General features: G+C 46.7%; 1 protein-coding gene across 4 annotated transcripts in view; it reads right to left on the reverse strand.

Annotated features, from left to right (window-relative positions):
* The window catches only part of tmcc2 (transmembrane and coiled-coil domain family 2), a 38,972-nt gene that overhangs the window by 11,936 nt on the left and 12,626 nt on the right, over positions 1–14,410 (reverse strand). Inside the window, exon 1 of one of the 4 annotated variants that reach the window (XM_015342760.2) lies at positions 12,273–14,086. The exons of 2 other annotated variants lie outside the window; for them this stretch is intronic. In XM_015342760.2, coding sequence (XP_015198246.1) covers positions 12,273–12,287 — 15 coding nt within the window. In that variant the 5' untranslated portion in view covers positions 12,288–14,086. Of the gene's footprint in view, positions 1–10,607; positions 11,769–12,272; positions 14,087–14,410 lie in introns of those variants that run through there. One more of the 4 variants, XM_015342759.2, reaches the window with a different exon arrangement.

The raw sequence follows: 14,410 nt of genomic DNA on the forward strand, positions 1-14,410 counted from the left end.
CCCTGCGCCCTTGGGTGTAATGGGTTCTTTAAGCCTGCAGCAGGAAGATATTAACATTCAGGCTTTCAGAGCTGCTGCTGTGGAGATGTGACCTCTCGTCCCTTCCTGCCTGCTTCACTGTGATGAAGCTGATCGGGATCTGCCCATCTCCATTCTCTCCCCTCCCCGTCCCTGCGTCTCCCAGGGGGGCTGTGCTAGTTAGGAGTGCAGCGCGCCAGTACTGGAGCTGGGAAGCACTTGGAGATGCTCTGCGCTGCGGCCTGGATTCTTGTCACTCTGTCCTCTGGCGAGGAGGGCGAAGGGCGAGGAGTGGAGAGAGAGAGGTAGAAAGACGAAGTGTGAGGAGAAGTGGAGACAGAGATGAAGACCCTGGGAGGCGTCTTAGGCTGGTTTTAAGCTCATTAATCTGTCCACGGTTCACTCGCTAAGAAGGATGTTTAACAGAAGCTCGTGGAAACAGTAAGCAAGGTTACATGTTCCACCTCTCTCCCGAGTACAAGGCATGTGCCCTGAGGAATCCTGCCTGTCATGAAAAGCGGTGGCTACATATCCACTTCAGCAATTACAGGAAGAAAAAATGTTTCTACAGATGAAACAACCCTTGCGGAACAGGAAAGTGCCGAGAAAAGCGAAATATAGCATCTCAGAATCACACAGGATGTGATTTTGTTAGGATGTTCTGTATGATGGTCAACAATAAGGACAGAAGGCTAATTGCTTTGATGGTCGATGAAGCCATCAGCAGTGAAATGTTTTACACATTGTTCTTGCCAATTTGACAACCAAGCAGTCGGGCTTTATATAGTCCAGAAGAATAATCTTTATGAGAGTCTTGTGCAGGTGGAGGAAAACAAACTGACGAGCCTGAAAAGGGCAAGTCAGCTGTCATAACAATCCTGCGACTTCGGCTTCATTTCAGAGGAAATAAAAGTCAACAAAGTGCCACACAATACTTTTATCAGCTTTGTTTTGATTTTTTTATGACTTTCCATCCATTGTGTATTAGTATTATTATGGCCAATAAATAATTTTGTCAGAGTCTATACTTTCATAGAACTATACATATTTTAGTGAAATTGTGCTAAACACAAAACATGAAGTTCCTTCTACATTATTTGTTATTCTTTGCTTCTACATTCATTGATATTATATTAACAGTTACCTTTTAAATTAATTTTTGCTGAATTATTATTACTGTATTTTTATTTGTGGTACAAGAACACTCAACAAATACATATCAGTCTCATTTTCACTTTGCAGTTCTGCAGTCTGAGAATTTTTCTGCAGTCTGGGAGCTGCGCTGTTCTGTGGGCTGGGAAATGCGCTGTTCTGCAGTCTGGGAGCCGTGCTGTTCTGCGGGCTGGGAGCTGCGCTGTTCTGCGGGCTGGGAGCTGCGCTGTTCTGTGGCTGAGAGCTGTGCTGTTCTGCAGTCTGGGAGCTGCGCTGTTCTGCAGTCTGGGAGCTGCGCTGTTCTGCAGTCTGGGAGCTGCGCTGTTCTGCAGTCTGGGAGCTGCGCTGTTCTGCAGTCTGGGAGCTGCGCTCTGCATTGAGTGTGTAAAAAGTGCCTCCTGTTCTACGTTTTACACCAAAGACGGTGCAAGTGTAGAACAGCCTTGTTGTCGATAATGTATTAGCCACTAGCACACAAATGAGGTGAATAGCCTCTTTGTGTTGAGGGCTGCTCTCTCCTTTCACACTGACCATGTAAATAAACCACGAGCCTTGTTAAAAAAGTGTGGTTCCATCTGTGTTTTCCCCAGATCCCACCAACGTCAATGTGGGAATCCCACTAGGATCCAGTGGCAGCTGTGTGCAGATGCCAGGCTGTGACAGCTATGCAAGCTGAGCTTCAGAGGCTGAACAGCGGGAGAAGCAGACAGGCTATGACAGACTGAGACACAGTGCAGTCTTTCTTGCAAGCAGTAGAATGACCACATCTGACTTATCCGATTAAAAAAAAGGATCCATCAAAAAATAAAATAACGTTTTCCAGGTACCGAATTTTGAGATAGAAATAACTTTAATGCCAATGTTTTCTAATTCTCTATGACAACTTTCCAAATATGTATATTATGACTGGCTAAGATATTGGGGGAATGGCTATTTTGTAGGCCTCTTAACCTAAGTGAAGACATGCTTTGTGTTCTTCTCTTCCTGACGAGACTGGGAACTGACTGCCCACCCTTAGGAACATGATGTCTTAGAACCATAATGCTACAGGCTGCCCCCCTGGAGGCATTTCTTATCGAAAACACAGATGAAGAGCTCCGTGTCCGTTTCATTTCCACAGCCTGACAACACTGCGCTCCAAGGGTGCTGCTGGCATTGGTCTCCCAGCCCAGTGCCCACCTGCTCAGTGTGCAGAGCTGCCACAGGAAATCACACAGAACACTGAGAACAAACAGCATGTGGAGGTTTTGAGACACACAGATGAGCAGGCTGCAGAGGGTTAAACTGAAGCTGCTGAATGCAGTTCATTTCCCCGAAATACAGCCCCTGGTCTCAAACTCCTCTGATCCTTCTTATAGGATCCAGCATATATAGTCATGCAGTGCTCATTATTCACTCCCTGCGATGTGTCCATCATTGAGTTATTTCAGCCAGCAGCCATATCACCCTGCAACTTACAACTGGCAACCTACTGAAGCTAAGCGGGTGTGAGCCTGGTCAGTACCTGGATGGGAGACCTCCTGGGAAAAACTAAGGTTGCTGCTGGAAGAGTTGTTAGTGGGGCCAGCAGGGGGCGCTCACCCTGTGGTCTATGTGGGTCCTAATGCCCCAGTATAGTGACAGGGACACTATACCGTAAACAGGTGCCGTCCTTCGGATGAGATGTAAAACCGAGGTCCTGATCCTCTGTGGTCATTAAAAATCCCAGTGCGTTTATGAAAAGAGGAGGGATGTAACTCCGGCGTCCTGGCCAAATTTCCCATTGGCCCTTACCAGTCATGGCCTCCTAATAATCCCCATCTATGAATTGGCTTAATTACTCTGCTCTCTTCCACACTAATAGCTGATATGTGGTGAGCGTTCTGGTGCACTATGGCTGCTGTCGCATCATCCAGGTGGGGCTGCACACTGGTGGTGGTTGAGGGGATCCCCATTACCTGTAAAGCGCTTTGAGTGGAGTAACCAGAATATACCTTCTACCTTGGTCTGGCTCTTCTGTGCTGGCAATCGCACACCGGCTGTCTTTGCATCCTCCTCCCTCACATAAAGAGAAAAATAAATCCCTCCTTCACATTACGATAAAACAACAGACTGCTGCCCTATTCAATTCCAGTGATGGGGTGAGTGAGGGGTGTGAGCAATGCCCCATGAGTTGGCACCTGTCCCCCGTCCATTCTGGAACCTGACTGGTCCAGCTGGGACTGTTCCAGAGCCTCGGAGTGCTGTGCTAAATAAGACATGTGCACTCAGAGCATGAAGGAATGGTGCTGAGGCCTCTGATCCAGGAGACAATTGAACCTCTCTAGCAGGTCGATTTTCACACCACAGATAATCCCCCTCCCCTCCAGCACACATCAGATATACGAATAACCAAGCAGAGCTGCCAAAAACAAGGAAGAGGCACTCTCAGGAGATCAGAGAAACTTCCACAAGCCACTGATGGCTGGCAAGGGCTAAACTCAAGAATCAGAATTTCACAGCATCTCAGGAACTGGAGAAGAGAGAACCTGCCACAAACTGACTCTCTTTCATTCTTTCTCTCTCTCCGTGAGCCCCTCCTCGCGCTTCCCGTGCTCACTGGACACCAGCTGACTACAAAGAGAGCCGACGGCATCTACATAACAAAGCGCTGATGCAGCCTCGACAGCCCAGTGCCTGCTTCTCCCCGGCTTGCTGTCTGTATCGGATCGGCGTGCCAGGGCTCTCTAGCTGTCCGAGCCTTCTCCCATCCAGCCTCACCATTCTGACTGGGGTTTTACATTGGAACGGGTTTGCTTGGGTCCATCTCGTCTGGATTTGGGAGGTCTCATATTTCAGTAATGCGTGTTGGTATCCTATCAGTCAAGTTGAAAATAACTCACTGTCATCCTACAGATCTGCACCTCCCAAACTACTGCATCTACAACTGCAGAGAAAAAGTGCTAGCCACTAATTTTAGAGTGTGAAGGCTTGCAGAAAATGTCCAAAACCCCTCTTGGAGCTGGAGCTGTTCACAATGACTCCTGACATGACCAGTGAGTCACGAAAGCACAGCGGGGTGACTCCGATTCGTCACGGCTCCTTCATGAATGCAGAGATGCAAGAGGAGAGAAAACAAGCAAAGGACAGAGTGAGTGGGTGGGGGACAGAGAGGGCTAGGGAGCAACTTGTTGATAGCAAACACCCCACAGTGCTCAAGGGGTAATTTCAGACCCATGCCCCAGAGGCAAGTGACTGCAGGTACCCCCTGTGCTAAAGTTAGCCCTGGCTGCACACGCAGCTGATAGATGGATGTGATTTATATAGAAAGCACAGCATGTGTGACCATAAACATCGATTGCAAAAGCCTGAAGTCTGTGGTAAGAGGTGAGTAAACAGAGTGTCTTCGATGTTCAGGAACTGTCTGATTCTGAATACCCGAGATCCCACCTCAAGCCAATGAGAGAAATTCTGCCAGCAACCAAGAGTGAAAATGAGCTTTTACAGTACCTAGTGCAAAATCTTCATGGCTTCAGTTCACAACTGACAAACAATGAGACAATGAGCAAGACAGTTCTGCAAAGACCTGAACAAAAAAAAATTCAGTCAACCTGCTCCATGAACAGCAGTAGTGGAAATGTACAGAACCCTTGTCCGCAGTGGAAATTTCTTATTAGAACTATTGAACTTAGCAAGACATCGACAAACAGAGAACTAAATTGAGCTGAGTTATTGTACTGCCTTGTCCTAACCTCCTTCTCCCAAAACTGCATTAGCTGGAACAGAATTAACCTCAATAAAGCCTGTATTCGCCAGCAGGCTGAGTAGAGCTTGAGATGCCAAACTGCAGCTGTCCTAGCCAGCACTCTGCTAAACTGCGACAGGATGGGTCGGGCCTGACATCTGCTCCGCACTGTCAGCCAATCACACAATCGGCATCACTGCGGCAGTGCAGACGGAGTCAGGCCCCGCCAGACCAGGCAGCAACACCACTCGCTCAGCCAATCGGATGCTCAGCATCACTGCAGAGGTGCAGACGGTGTTAGCTCCACATGCAGCCCCACCTGCAGCTCCTCTCTCAGCCTCAGACTGTTGCATTATGTGCTTCCTATCTATGTCTCCACCATTTCTGTCTACAATTCAGTATTTCCAGGCCACGTGGGGACTAGAGCTAAGCACACTGTGAGCTTGCAGCCTTTGTGGTGAACCTTTAGAAAGTTAAACTCCAGAATGACACCTGGTTCCAGAGGGATCTACAGGTGATGGTTTGGAATGCAGGCCTCATAAGCATCTGTGGTGAATATACCCCTTTACAGCGCCCACTTCTTGCAATACCACATGGCCTTATTTTGCTTTCTCTTGGATCTCTCTGTCTCCGGCACGTGGTCTGTGCATTGGAGAGTACCTGTGGAGTCCCACTGTCCCGTTCCAGCTGGCCAGGTGCTAAGTGGTTGGATTATGAGTGGGGTTGTCTCTCTCCCCCAAAGCCATTAACATCTGTATCTCACACATCACCCTTTACCCTGGGCTTTTTACAGGGTATTGTACTATTCAACAGCTAAGCAGAAGGTGGGTGGGAATCTGGTACAGTGCTCTGGTCTGACTCAGGAAGAATTTGTACCAAAACAGTGACTGTTTAAAAGTATAGAAGTCTGAATTTCTTACCACAATCTGTTTTGTTAAAACGAAAGCTGCAGAGGAGGAAAAATTCCATAACATTCCACGTTAAGTCATTAGACTTTCAGTCTGCTTTTGTGTCAATTCTTTCACTCCTTCCTCCTGCCAGTCATTCTGACAGCTATCAATCTCAGTGACTAATTTCCAGGCGAAATCAAGGGGCTGAGAAACTGAATCAATTTCACCTCTGGTGGCTGCTGCTGGTCTTTAGGACTCTGTGCTATCCTGCCATGAGGTCAAAGCTGATACCCTGGATTCTTTCAAGAAGTGTCTGGATGAGATCCTTGGATCAATAAGCTACTAGCAACAAAATGAGCAGATGGTTCGTGTTTGTACTTTGCATTACCCGTAAAACACAGTGCTTGCTCTTGGAGTGGTGACAAGTGGGACAGACATCAAGAGATCCAGACTACACAATAGGAAAATCTCATATGCTGCTATGTAGTACATCGCATGACATGCACTCTGTCTGATAACCCTAAATGTTTTTTTACATATTACTTTAAAATGACTTTTTTCAGCCAACACCAAGAATTGCGTTTACTCATTCAAAATACAGAGAACTGACAAGGAGGTGAAAAATGAAAGGAATGAAATACACCGAGGAGAAACAGCACTGTGACAGCAGGAAAGGTACATGAAGATAAAAACAAAAGAAAGAAAATACCAAATAACACTGCATTCCCATACCTCTTCTTGATAAAACTGACACAACAACCAACAAAATCATTGATCCTGGAGTGCAATGAGCTACATAAATAATGCAGCTCCCTCAGCACTAAACCTGCAGTTCAGCTCCTACCAGACAGACCGAATCACAGCAGGATTTCTGTCATTACGAGACCCAGAGGTACAGCAGCAGCCCCTCATCACAGCCCAGACACACGCCACACAGCCCCTGTCCTCTCCCCGCCATCACGCTGTGGGGCCCGGGGCTGTGCTCTGCACGAGGACACAGCACTCCGATTCTCACGAAGACTCCCATCACCGCGCTCAGCAGGAACGCTCTCCTCCTGGCCAGGGAGTCTGGGACCTGGACTTTGGGCCCAAGGGCAGAGCCCCCCTCGGAAAAGAGCTGCCCCTCCGTGCGCATTGGTGGGCAGCGGGACAGGTGTGCAGGAGCAGGGGGCACACAACAAGCTCAGGCTGGAGCTAGCAGCCCCCAGCTGGCCTCATCAGTATTCGTGGAGCAGAGAGCCGCCTGCCAGCCTGCAGGCCTGCGCTGGGGGGTCTGAGGGCTCTGGTGCACTGTGACGTGCTGTCATGGCGACGTGCAAAGCGCCCAGCTCGTCAGACTCAGACTTGCACCCTGCTTTGATTTGCTTTGCAAAGAATTTCAAGAGCTCCTTCATATTTGCTTATTTCTTTCCAGCATGACCCAATTAAATTGTTTTATCTGAGCTTTTCTGAAGCTTGTACGCTACATTAAATATAAACAAGAAAATGAACAGTGCTCTACATCCTTGTTGCATTTTGTACCTTAAGTCTCATTTAAAAATTAACATTTGTCTCTCTTAGACTTGTTACTTCTAACAACCCCTAAGAAATTATTGGGTTGTGTTTCAATACAAATGCTAGAGGTGAAGAGCTTCAGCAAAGATGCAGGGACTCCTCTGGCTGTCAGTGGATGGAAGGATCTATAGCCAGAGGTAACAGTGAGTCAGACCCATAAATTAAGCCCACATTGTCTGGGAATCAGTGGGTACTGATGCTGTGAGAAGGAGCAAAAACCTGTGAGCTTCCCCACAGACCTGTGTCTGCCTCACACACCCCTTGAGAGTTCTCCGAGCCCTGAAGTGGACTAGGGACAGCACCCTGCTAGGAGCTACCTCTAGTGTTCACATGCAAACACTACAACACTGCAGATGCATCAAAATCAACAGCTGCAATTCTTTTACTGGACATGACTATTATGTATAGGTAAATACACACTTGCTCTCTCTGTATATTTCCATGTTTATTTTGTCCACGTGGCGTTTAATCAATTATCCATACAGAAGAAAATAATGGCTTGATGCCTGTCAGTCTCGTGAGCCATTAATCTCTAATACTGTAATTGGGTTATGGGCTGTTGCTGTCCATTGTTAACAAGTATAACCAGCTGATGTTTACAAGGAGGGGGAGCACCACTGAACTCCTGGTGCAGTCTGCGCTGTGAAGCCGCAGGCTAGCATTAGTGTCTGTCAGTGTGATTGAGGACACAAGGATCTGAGGTAGAAATGTAGGACAGACTCTGCACTACAGACAGCCTCTACAGCACAGTGCCCACAGCCAGGGACACCTGACCAAATACAGTCAATCCCCCAGATAGCACCGCTAAAACTGGGTATGCAGCAGCTACAAGGTAAATAAGATTTTCTTGAAGTTTCTTTACACCATGTTCCAGATCCTGGTCACTTGTGTTTAGATGACTCTGCCCTGTCAACCCTGAACCTAGAGCACAACTGTCTAGCCCAGCTGCCCTATGGAATTCCTGCCCACCCCTGCCTGGCTGACCCCACTCTCTGAAATAAATGTCAAGTTCACAGGAAAGCACAATAGTCCAATAGTGTTTCCCTACTGTTGTTTTTCTCTCTCGTAATAGTGGCAATTCAGGACACAACAGAGGATAGGAACAGGATTGCACTATCTTCTGTCCCCCGTTGCCAAAAGACTATACAGAGAGAACACCCCTCTTTCTGGGCTCAGAACTCAGATCTGTCTCCCCAGTACTGTCCAATCTCTAATGTCTCCAATCATGAAAGGAATGAATTATTTGAAGAGCAAGTTTCAACCCGAAGGATCCCAGAGCGCTTTACAGATAGGAGGTGACCTACTTCATCCACCTGCCTGCACAGCAGCTGTCCTGCACCAACTGGTCCACTGTACAGCAGAGCAGGGGACAAGTGAATTCAATGGCAAACGCAGGGGGGCGAGATCATTAAACTCCTGAGTAGATTTTAGCCAGAAGAACAGGGTTCACGGCACTGCACTTCCAACATCACAGCATCACATAAGATCATCTACTAAAAGTTTTGATTTTGAAATTCTGGTCACGAAACAATTGTGCCAACTGCTGGTCCACCTGGTTTTGTCTGGAGGTCTCCCAGCCCAGAACTGACCAGTCCCAGCCTTCCAGAGCCTCTGATGAGATCAGGCAACAAGGTGGTAACTGCTGTAAACCTATTGCTGTATCACTGCCAGTAAAGGTGTTTCGGATGGTATAGGGTGTAAAATGCCCAAGAAAGCACCAGATCTAATTTGAAAGAACTGCTTAATGAGTTTGAAGCAGAGAGTGCAGGACTGAAGTCTCCATGAACCTGATGCACTAGTGAGCCCCTCTGCCCCTGTGGAATGCACGAGTGCCTGGAATAGCAGTGGAGATACTCAGACAGGCCTGGTTCCTTTGTTTGCTTTATTCCCCTTAATCACCGCAACTAGAGAGCTTCCCGGGTCAGTGTACATTCCGAAGAGCTGCAGCCCAGCAGCTGCTGCACTGCTATTTCAGTCACATCCTGTTTGGGAGAACAATAAGACAGACACACCAAATCTCTCACAGGCACACTCTCAGACACACACACTCAAATGGACAGACAGACATACAAAATCTTTCAAAGGTGCACACACAGATTTACAGATACACAAAAACATATTAAGAATCCCACAAAGACACACACTCTGCCATCAGTTATCTTTACGGGGGCATCCCACCTACTATATATACATTTAACTGCACAATTCATCCAAAACTCAGGAGAGAAAATAAACTAAATACAACTGCCTTTGTTTAATTCAGTCTGGCACAGAAATCTCCAAATTTCCACAGTGTTATTTTGTTCTGGGGTTACCATCTATGTGCAGAGGACAGAGGTCCTTACATTGAAACTACCTAAATAAATGACAGAGGGAATGAGAGCTTGTCTTACTGGTGGAGAAGCACTCTTGCAGCCCACAGTCTGGCACCACTGCAGCAGAGTGCCAGAAGACATAGTACTCAGAGGAATCACCATAACAGGGTTTCTTCAGCTACCGTACCTGTATTTTGACATGGTGGCACTTTTAATCTTAAAGACAGCAGAGATATGAGCTACACTGTATCACTACAGAGGTGGTCATTCTGTAAAAACACATGCCAGGCTGCCTGCTGATGCAGGTCCATGGCCCACAGTCAACAGCTTCTGGACCCATTTACACCAGACTGAAGTCCAGAAACACAGAGGTAAAGACCCACCAATCCCTGCAGCAGGACAGATATGACAGCACACGAAAGAAGCCTTAATTATGCATGTGGTGCTGTGAACAAAACTTAACCACATTAGCAGTTACCTTCCAGTCCATAGACCCAGCACACACACAGTGCAAAACGTTCACATGCAGAACAGCTTTCTGACAAGTGCTACTGCTCCTGAAACTGGGTGGACTAAATACTTGACTGTTGGCTTCAGTGCATGTGAAGAAGAGGCAGATACCACTCCTAGATGTTTGTAGAGCCAGTGAGACCAAACACAAGACACCTTTATCTGCTGCTCCTCTTAGAGTTCAGTAACATGAGCCCAAGAGTTATCCTAGAGTCTGAAAGGCCAACATCACTGAACAGCATTGCTTAATGTCAATATGATAAAGGAAAAAATGAAACTATTGAACACAACAAGCCTCAGACTGGGATTGCGTGTGTTAATGTGATTAGGAGATCTACCTGTTCCTCTGTTTCACTTCCTATATTTCCTACAAACCTGACCGTCTGTACAGTGTTTCAAATCCTTATTAAAACTGCGAGCAATCCCCACCCACAGCAGCCCATTACCACTCTTGGCTTCTCTTACCCAGAACAGCCGCAGAGATGGAGCCATGCAGCGACACATATACAGGTAGTAGCTGTTGCCTAGCAACAAGGTCTCCAACTGCTGGGCCGGAGTGGTTTGAAGGCCCACAGCAACAGAGGTCTTCAGAACACAGGTCGCTGCCGGAGAGATAATAAAGCCCCCTGCTTCTCTAGTCCGTCAGACTCTACTCCACATACACACTCCCCTTTGGGCTGGCAGTGACACTCTTGCTTCTGTGCCACGTCCCCTCCACCCCCAGCGTGAGCTGCTTGCGATTGCTGACTGAGACAACTGTGCTGAAACTGGAGCCTGCTGGGATATTGGGGTTGAAGGGCACTGGGAGAGGAGCGACAGCTGGGGAGAGGAGGAGGAACACTGGGAGCTGTCAGTCAAGCTCCTGTGTGTTTGCTGTCAGGATACGTGACCTTAGCACAGGAAGTAGTCCGAGGAAGCTAATTCAGAACCGGGAACACAGATTCAGGCTCTGATATGACCCAGTGAAAATCTTCCAACACATGTCAATGTGACTAAACCTGTACAGCCCTTGTTTCATTGTTTCATTTCCTTGTTTAATTTTCCTGAATACTTGTTTCATTTTGGACCTTCAGTCTGAAGTAGCTGGGAAGCAACATCCTTAATATTTTATGTACACTTCTTTCTTGATGTGAATATCTGAAAATCTAAAACGCTACTGGGGCTTTGATTGAAACTCACCCTGAGGGATCAGGCAAGAGTGACAAAGAGTGACAATAAATGCACTAAAGATGTTGAGCATGAATTACCTGTCACAGATTATCTAGCTCCCTCTAGTAGAATATACCATCATTACAGCCTTTTATTCATTATAAAAATGTTTTGTCTCTTACTGTGTTTACTGCCATCTGCTGTTACAATTACGTCACTACAACCACAATTACATCTGAAGCTTGCTTGTAATAACCACAACAGTAGATGGACATAATTCTTCATATATTCTACAGCTCATATGGTGTCAGGGCAAGGTACGCTGACACACGGATCTGTGCAGTTAGCCTCTCCTGATACCTGGCTATGATTAACTTTGAATATGTCAGGGAGACATTTTTTTTCCATTTTGATACAATAATGTGGCTTTTATTCCTATTATATTCAACTATATAATAAAAGTGATTTTTTTACAACACATGCAAATGATTCTTTGTTTGCTTTCTAACAGAGTCTGAGGTACTAAATAGCATAAGCAAATCCTACCATTCCTCAGCATTAAGCCATTCAAAGAAAAATGCAGAATATGCACACTGAATCTCTGCACATCAAAGCCTTACTGAGCGGAACAGAAAATCCAAATCCCGGGAAATTATTCATGACCTTCTTTCCACGCTGTTGTCTGGATTAGTGTCCTTGGCTTCCAGTGCAGCCACAAGCAGCTCCTTTTCTTCACTGACTGTTCTGACTTTGCACAGAAACACAACAGAGTGTCAATCCCTCTGTGGAGAACTCTGGAAGTGTACAGGTTTGCTTGATATGAGCGAACAAACTGTAAATATGCACAACTGAACAGCTGCTGTAAACTGGGAAGCCAAGCAGAGACATGTTCTTGAGACCTGCTCATAGAATGTGAAAGCAGTGAAGAAGATAAGGAAAGATTAACAGAAGGGTGGAGGAAGGGTGGAAGATTTCACTCACCTCTGGATGCACCATGCCAGCCCAAGGGGGTGAAACATGAACAACACAGGTAATCCAGCGCAGGCACACACAGAGGAGCTGGTGCTGAGTTCCTCCCGCATGCACTGGTGTCCTGAAGCTAGTTCAACACTGAAACACACTCACTTACTGTCCACATAACCCTCTGCCCACGGGCACTGCTGTAGGGTCCTGACCGAACACAAGCTTGGCCACAAGGTCCACGCAACAGACAGGGGCAAGCAGAGCTGCCGAGCCAGCAGAGTAACAGGAGCCTCCCCACCCCTCCCTCAGGGGATGCTCAGAGCCCGCCCTGGGGCCAGCCTGCAGCCTCCTGACGGGGTCAGCCCGTCTAGTGAGAGGAGACCATAATCCCCTTCTGCCGCCAGCGAGGCACATGCGCAGACAACGCACTGCGAGCTCCCCACGCATGAGGGAAAGGCAGTGACCACTGGAGTGCATCAAGCTGTTCAGGCAGCATGAATCTAAAGTGAACACATTACATGGGGAGTAATATCAGGTGGTCCTCCGTGCCTTATTCTGTCACACAATACGGAAAAAAACGTGTACTGTAAATGCGGCAGATGTTTAAAATATAGGGAGTTTATGAAGTTAACTGACCTGTTCTTGCAACTAAATTGTTAAAGCTATGCACTGTGAAAAAATGCAATGTGCCCCACATACAAATCTGACCACATACATTTCCATGGATAAGGACAGCACACAGCAGAGGACACTATCATCACCAGCAGACTAGTAGACACAAAATGGTGGTCCCAGAGACACTGCGTTCCCTGTTGGGAAAACACTATCTTTTTCTCTCGTTTTTGAATGCCACTTGACATGGCAGGCTGGTATTACTCTCCCTCCTCCTTTTGAGGAACATCAGGAGCCTTTAGCACGGAGCCACCAGCAGCTTAAAAGTGGCAGCAGCAAGCAGAGTGCCACCCCAGCTCTGGTGTTGTGCTGAGGCAGCTCCTTCTCTCAGCTCAATGTCTTCAAGCAGATTAAGGCAACCTAGCCAACTCCCACCATGCACTATGGCTGGGCAGCATTGTCAGCTGAGGGCTCCCTGATTGGTTGTTGCTGTCTGGCCACCTGCGTCCTTCCCCTGTCACCTCAAACAGCCCTGTGAGGACCAGACTCCACACGCAAGACAGAGAGAGAGAGGCGCCAGCGCACAACCAGGACTCTCTGCATAATTACGTTCCGATTTAGCCAGAACTATTTTTCCACACACAAATTTCCCAACTTTGACAATCAACAGGGTAGAATTCTTCATGAGTACAAACATATATTCCATGTAATTCTGGACTAATGCCATTATTACCATCTCAGACAAGGCTCAGTGTTCCCACTTCATGGTAAATAGGTCAAATTCCATTCATATTACACAGATTCTGAAGTATCAGGTTCAAAAAGAGAATTAGGTTAGAGGAGTCCTTGTGATAATCAATGTACCATGAAGGTCACGTGGTAGCCCTTATTCTTTGACTCGCTCTGTACAACGGGGATTCTGAAACTCTATCATGGTTCATTGTTCTTGGTGAAGGAAATACAAAACCACAGCAGAGCACAGTGAGGCTGGTGTGAGAGACATGTGATCCAGACAACGTATCTCATATAATGCATTTCCTAAAACTGCCTCTCGGATGGGTTCTAGTTATCAGCACCCTCCTATCAATGGGACCATTCATTCGGCTCAGGATATCATTGCTGTTCCTCTCTACTTATATTCCCTCCATAGTAGTTACATCTCTATGGCAACAGCACAACTGCTCCCTCGTGTGGAGATTTGGTAACACTACAACAATATTCACATGCAAAGTGTTCTTAAACATCAGCTCAGGTATTTGATATGTCTATCAACGAACAACCTGTTAAAATTGTATTGATGAGGTTAAAAAATATTACAGAAACCCAGTCCTATGGTTTGGGTGAAGGTTCAGGCTATACTAAGGGCTTCCTTAGTAACAAGCAATTAATATGAAGCAGGGATTGGCTATCATCACATTTATCACTATATGTTTATTCCATTAATATAACAAATAATAAAAATGTTATTTACAAGGCATTATGTGAAGGAACAACACAGCCCCCCCACACTACTGAAGCTGATATCCTGTAATATATTGTATCTT

This window comes from Lepisosteus oculatus, chromosome 5 (genome assembly GCF_040954835.1).
Source record: "Lepisosteus oculatus isolate fLepOcu1 chromosome 5, fLepOcu1.hap2, whole genome shotgun sequence".
NCBI classification, from domain to species: Eukaryota; Metazoa; Chordata; class Actinopteri; order Semionotiformes; family Lepisosteidae; genus Lepisosteus; species Lepisosteus oculatus.